This window comes from Trifolium pratense, linkage group LG6 (assembly GCF_020283565.1).
Source record: "Trifolium pratense cultivar HEN17-A07 linkage group LG6, ARS_RC_1.1, whole genome shotgun sequence".
NCBI lineage: Eukaryota > Viridiplantae > Streptophyta > Magnoliopsida > Fabales > Fabaceae > Trifolium > Trifolium pratense.
The window spans coordinates 9,499,001-9,505,921 of record NC_060064.1 but is presented as its reverse complement, the minus strand read 5'-3'; the positions used below and the strand labels follow the sequence as shown (position 1 = coordinate 9,505,921).

Genomic DNA, 6,921 nt, shown 5'->3' with positions numbered 1-6,921 from the left:
TTATACATACAATACAACTCCTCTCATTCAAACTAAGATTCAAAATGTATTGCTAGTACTCTTGAAACAGCTTATCCAATGGTTCAAGTCTTCAAGGTTAAAAAATGAGGGTAAAAAAAATGATTTAGCATATCATGAACTTAACTTAGTTGACAGAGACATTACATATTACACGTAAGAGTTGAGGTTCGAATCCCGTATATCTCACTTATCTCTACCTTAAGGGTGAAATTTCTAGCCAATAAATTTCTTGACAAAAAAAAAAAAGTGATTTAGGTGTTTTTTGGTAAAAAATAGTAGATAATTGATAAAGTAGCTTATAACGGATGAGTTTACGAGGAGTGCTAGGGTCACACCCTCTAACACACTCCTATAACACACTCCAATGTTAATTTGACACATCATCCATTTTTTTTATTCACTTAACTTGAAACCGGATTAGTGGGTGTAGCTATTTTTTTAATTTTTATTATTATTTTTTGGAGATTTTAACTCCTCGTCTTCCTTATTCAACCCTCCACGCACAAACATCTTCTTAGTTCCAACAAAGTTTTTCAAACCTTTTGCAATTTTCTGGAAAAAAAGAAAATGAAAAGATAACAGAAAGAATGTTACTGACAAAGATTTTGCTATCTTGAATATTATTCCCAAATTTTCAGTTAAATCTAAGCAATTCACCAAAGTAATGTTATATAGATTTACAATTTACAAGCACAGTATATGTTTCAGTATATAATGAAAATCCTCATTCAAAGAATAGAATTCACACCGGAAACGAATTTAGATTTGAAAAAACTGCCACAAAAATGGAACCCAATTGATTATGTCAAAACAAGTGAAACACAGATCAGCAGAACGCTCACAACCAAGACATCGGCGGGCACAAGAGCTGCGAGATTAGATAGATTGGTGGCGAGATCAGAAAGAAAGGTAGAACTTCCGATAAAGAAACGATGACAAAAGAGATCGATGAACGATGGAAAGTGCAAAAATGTTGCAATTTTTATTTTTAAAAGATTGGAGTTCCATTCTGAAAAAAAAAATGTTGTTCCCAAAAAAAAATCTTGTTTGTAAACGGGAAGAACCGGTTACAAGGTAAACAAATAAAAATAAAGGATGACGTGACAAATTAGTATTGGAGTGTGTAAAAAGAGTGTGATATTAGCACTTCTCTTAAAATAATTTATAAGCTAGTAAAAATAAATTATAAATTCGTGAGTAAACAACGTTATCAATCGAATTTTTTTGTCATGAGTTTATAAGTTATAAGTCATAAACTCAAAATATGAGGTTCTTAAACAAAGCTAGTAGAGTAGAAAGAGTATATATTATCAATTGTTTAGGGAAAGTGGTTAAACTCTCAAAAAAAATCTCAAGTCGACAACAAAACATCTAATTTTTCTTATCATGATTGAGTTATCTCCCAAAAAGACGACTCTATGAAATATGAATTGAATTTGTGTTCTTTTACGAGGAAAGTGTATTGTTAGACTTAGCTCTCCTAGTCCTAGCACTGTGTGTTGGTTATATATACAGGATATATCTGTGTTTCAACTATACATAACTATAATTTGCAAGGAAACTGAAATCTCTATTCACAAATGTGATGGAAGATATGCTTGGAAGGAAGTAGGCGTGGGGTACTTGGAGCCTTGGAGGGTTCTGGGGCTGTAAGTATAAGTAAGTAAGTAGTACTAAGTACAACAGCAAAGACAAAATAAATAATGTGGACTTCAAGATATGTTGATAATTTGGGTATTATTTTGTTTATAGTGGTCCTCTCCGTGCGTGGTCTCAAACCGAGGTTGAAGAGTAAATCTTCAACCAAGTGATTTCTCAGGAGACCGGCATGTTTATAGTACGGTCCTAGACTCCTAGTCCATTATTATGTAGTTTCAATTTAACAAGAAATGGATTGTGCATGGTGCCTTAATCTTAACAATTTTTATGCTTTGTTAGTTTATGATTAATACTAAAATTGATTTGCTTCTTGAAGAAAAACAAAATGAAACACAATATTGTTATATTGGACAAGTTGTATTGTACTATATGGTGAGTCAATTAGTACATGGTTGTTGTTGATAAGAAATTGAAGGTTTTGAAAGAGTTGATTAGGTAGAACCTAGCAGCCAATTTTTAATGAAATCACATGTACTTTACACCTCCTTATAATTTATTTTGATTACTACTAGTTCACTTTTCAATTTTTGAATAATAACCTCTACTTCTGACATGCATGTATGATATAACTATAACACTATGTACTAATAATTCATTGATCCATGAGGAGAGAAGAGATGAGTATAAATGGACCAGAAAGCGACGCGGTAGAAAATGTATCCGCGCCGGCACATCCTTACATATGATCATTATTTTTAATTTTTAGGGTTACTAGTCTATGGCCAGAAATTTCATCTTGAATTAGTTAAGTGGTGTGTTCGGGATTTGAATATGACCTCTGCGTAAAAAATATGATATCATTTACCAACTGAGATAAGCTCATATAGACTATTATTTTTAATTTTTAACAATATCTTAAAATAAATAAACTACTATAAAAATTATTAAAAAAGAAAACTATATGTATATACTATCATACATAACCCCCCTCCCCCCAAAAAAAATGAAAAATAATATAGATATTAAAATTGAAAAAAAAAAAATATAGATATTAAAATATAAACAAAAAATAGCGACTATAATTTGAATATAATATTGGGGGTCGTCTAGAGTTATTCCAAATGTGTATCTTACTGTTTATAATAAATATTTTTAAGAATATCCTAATCCTAAGTTAACATATTTTTTTTTTATAATTAAGTTAACATATGTTTTAAACACACATGATAAAGAAATTAATATTCTTCTAAACCAAAATATCCTCTGCACACAACTGTAGAGATTAGGTAACTGATATTCATTTAAGGGGTTGATCTCTTCCAATAAATATATTTATTTAAAAGTTGTATATTCAATTTTTTAAAAGTCGTATATTAAAAAATATAATATTTTTACTTTTTTTTGAGTAAATTATATTTTTTAATATTATATTATATTTTGTTAGGTTGACTAGTGGCTAAAAATTCAAGCCATAAAATGAATAAGTAAAGTGTTCAAGGTTCGAATTCCGATCCCAACTTAAAATGTGATTTATCTTACCAACTGAGCTAAGTTATCATAATATACATTAGCAAGACTCATAATATAATATATATTCAAAATTAAACATGAGATCATATACTATTCCAAACACACACATCATATTTATGTTCAACTTGAAGTGAGTGTAACTATTGCCCGAACATAAGAACTCCCCAAGTTGTAATTTGAACCATGCAAGATTTATAGCCAAGTCTTTGGAATAAATTTTCATAAACAAACCCAAGCTTCTCGTGACCCCTCTTTTATGAGACATTGATCACTAATCAAACTTGGAACTATCAACACTACTTTTCAATTCCCTCTAGCTTGTTCAATGTTTGTTCTATATCTTCCTTCCACTTGTCCCTCCTTTATCAAGCTGTTTCATCAATCTTCCAAGGACATTGAAAATTTATAACTATGTTTGAAAATTTAACAAGCAATTTGCATTGGCTTTTGCCACTATCTTAGAGTTTTCCATCACAAAACAATCAACGTACAAATACATTTAACGGTTGGGATTTCTTCATAATAGAGTTTGACTGAAAGATATAAGTAAAATCTTATCAATAATTTTTTTTTTTTACGAAAAAATCTTATCAATAATTGTTTCAGTTAAAAATTAAACTTGTAATTATCCCAGACTATTTTTTTGTCCTTAATTGAGATTCACTATTCGTCGAATTGAACTTCTCTCTAACTATAGATTTGCAAAATAACTATTGGATTTAAATAAGGATCAGGATTAAATGACACCAAATAGTTTGACATCAAATGTTAAAATAAATAGAAAAACAAAATCAAGTTGTATGTTAGAAATTCGATAAGAAATTAAAAGCGGAAAGTGTATGTTTAATTAAATGTGTTTGGTATTTTTTTAATAAGCTAAATTAGTCCATCCAAATAAAATAAATTAGTCCATCTAAAATGCCACAAGAGAGAATCGAAGCTCAGACCTCAAGAGGATAACACTCTCAGGTCTCAAGCCAATATCATCATACCAAGTACCAACCCAAGTAGGTTTAAATGTGTTTGGTATTTTTAAGTATATCATTATATTTTGGTTTTTAGTCTCTTTAAAATTTTGTTTTTATCTTTAATTTTTGTAAATATATCATTTTTGGCTTTTAATCTTGGTCATTGTCAAATGTATTCATACTAGAACACCTTATGTAACACCTCGGGTCCCCTCTTTTATATAGTAGGCGGTCCGACACTGCACCTCACGATCTTATCTGGTACGCCGTCACTTTTGTTCTTTGAGCTTGGAATTGATTCGTGGTCGGCGTTTTTGACCTTTGATTCTCTGCTTGATTCCAAATTTGATGAGATCTACAAGTTCCTCGGTTTAAGGTTTGCCTTCATCGTGCAAATGGATTTTGAGTTGGTTATACGGTGGTTTTGATTCTCGGATTTAGCATTGGGTTTAGGTTTTTTTTTTGGCTCGAATTTGGGTTTGCTACCTTTGTCGTATTAAAATCCGTATTGATTTCGGAGTTAGGCTAAAGAGTAATTTGTTTGCCATTTGAAATATGCATGCATACAACTTGTTTTAGAAATGTAAGTATTGGACCTTGAGCTATTTTCTTTTAATAATCGAACGGAAAAAACAAAATCTTTGGTATTTATTTATATAAAAAATATTTTTAAAAAACCATAACACTACTAAATCAATGGGTCGGTGAATTTTTTAAATCTAGGTTAGGTTATACATGGAATCCGGTTTAATATATATCCTCGTTTTTTTTTGGATATATTCTCTTTAATATTTGTCACTCTGGATACACTTTCGTTTTTTTTTTTTCAAATAATTTAACCCATGTTTGATCAATCAGATCAATAATTATCTAGAACTAGAACATCGACCCGTGCGGTGCACGGGTCTAATTAGCTGTAAGATATATAATGATTAAATAATATATGATAATTTCAATAATGTAAGGTATATGAAAAAAGTTGAGTAACATTAAACGATAGTTCAATAATAATTTTGGATAAATATTCATACAAAGAAAATTATGTTATATTACGAAAGACTTCCTTATAGACCACATTCGAAGTCTTAGTCATATCTTCACCGTCGTCATCGATGATCAATATTTTTAATCATTTTCTAGAAGTAACTCTTGAAATTGCAACATACAACTGACCATGTGAAAACACTGGCGATGAAAGATATATCCCAACATGCTTTAAAGATTGCCTCTGACTCTTATTAATAGTCATCGCAAAAGAAATCATTATAGGAAATTGTCTCCGTTGAAATTTAAAAGGAATTATCACGTCAGATGGTGTCAGAGAAAATCTAGGTATGAAAACCTGATTACCAATATTACTTCTTGAAATAAATTTTCCTTCAAGAGCACGTTTTCCCAATCTCGTAATAATAAATATTGTTCCATTGCATAATCCTAATTTTTAATTCAAATTCCTTAATAACATAACTGGAACTCCAACTTTAAGTCTCAACTTGTGATTTAGAAGTCCCGACGTAGAAATCGTGTTAAAAAAATCGGGAGTATGAACATCATCCACTGTTTGACCGTCTACATTTTGTGTGAGTGTAGTATCATCACTCAAGTATGTTTTTTCTTCACCAGAAATTAAATCCAACATATAATCATTTATTGTGTCGACTATTGAATTTTTAGGAGCTAGTATAGCTCTATTTTGGAAATACGTTATATCGTTCATGTTTTGTAAAAATTTGGGATATGTGCTTTCAACGATAGAAGCAAGAAGATCACCTGAATTTGGAATCAATAAATCTGATGGAATGTCAAGTTCTAAATCATCGTCGTTTTCATCTCCAATTTCCCCATCGCCAACACCCAAAACCCATTCAGAAAACAATTTTCTTTGTTCAACGTCTGCACTCGAAATACCACCGAGAAGCCTCATGTTTTTACTTAATGTTAAAACTTCACAAAAAAATTTTAAGAACCGAAGAATTAATAGTAGCATGAACAACTTCTGGCCTTGTACCTTTGGGTATTACTGGTAGAATTTGTCTAAAATCTCTGCCAAAAACAACTTTTCAACCGAAGGGAATGTGTTTATTGTTTTTTATCAACAGACTTGAGAATATCTTTTAAAGTTCGATCAACAGCTTCGAAACAGTGTTTGTGCATCATTGGTGCTTCATCCCATATAATGAGGTTTGCTTTTTGTATTAATAGCGCCAAAGGGTTTTTAGGAACTATGATACATGTTGAAAACTCGTCAACATTTAGAGGAATACAAAATCTTGAATGTGTTGTTCTACCGCCAGGTATAAGCAATGTAGCGATCCCACTTGAGGCAACTATTAAAACTATCTCACCTTTTGAGCGTAATGCGACTGACATGACCCTCCAAATAAATGTCTTCCTTGTACCGCCATAACCACAAAGAAAAAACACACCATGTTTGTTTTCGTTAAATCTTGTCATGATTGTGTCATATACTTTATGTTGCTTTGAAGTCATAGTTGACATCAATCTAACATGTTCCTCAGCTAATGATTGTTTGTTATAATTCAATTCGTCGTGTATTAAACTATTTTGTATATCAGGAACTAATGATGTGTCTGCTCTAGGCATTGGAGGATAATCTTTTAAACTCTTCCCACAACTACGTAACATCATCTCAATATCTCTTAGTGCATATTGTATCAATTGATCATCGGTTAATATTAAATCTGCAATGTTAAAATCAAAATAATGAATGTGATTAGTGACATGACTATGATTGTGTTTGGTTGTATTGCAAAAAAATTGATTTAGCAAAATTGAGTTTGAT

General features: G+C 30.9%; 1 protein-coding gene across 1 annotated transcript; it reads right to left on the bottom strand.

Moving 5' to 3' along the window:
* Window positions 1-6,197: 6,197 nt before the first annotated feature.
* Window positions 6,198-6,764, bottom strand: LOC123888156. Its single transcript, XM_045937122.1, has one exon. The coding sequence runs from the start codon at window positions 6,762-6,764 to the stop codon at window positions 6,198-6,200; it is 567 nt and encodes a 188-aa protein (XP_045793078.1).
* Between the last annotated feature and the right edge of the window lie 157 nt (window positions 6,765-6,921).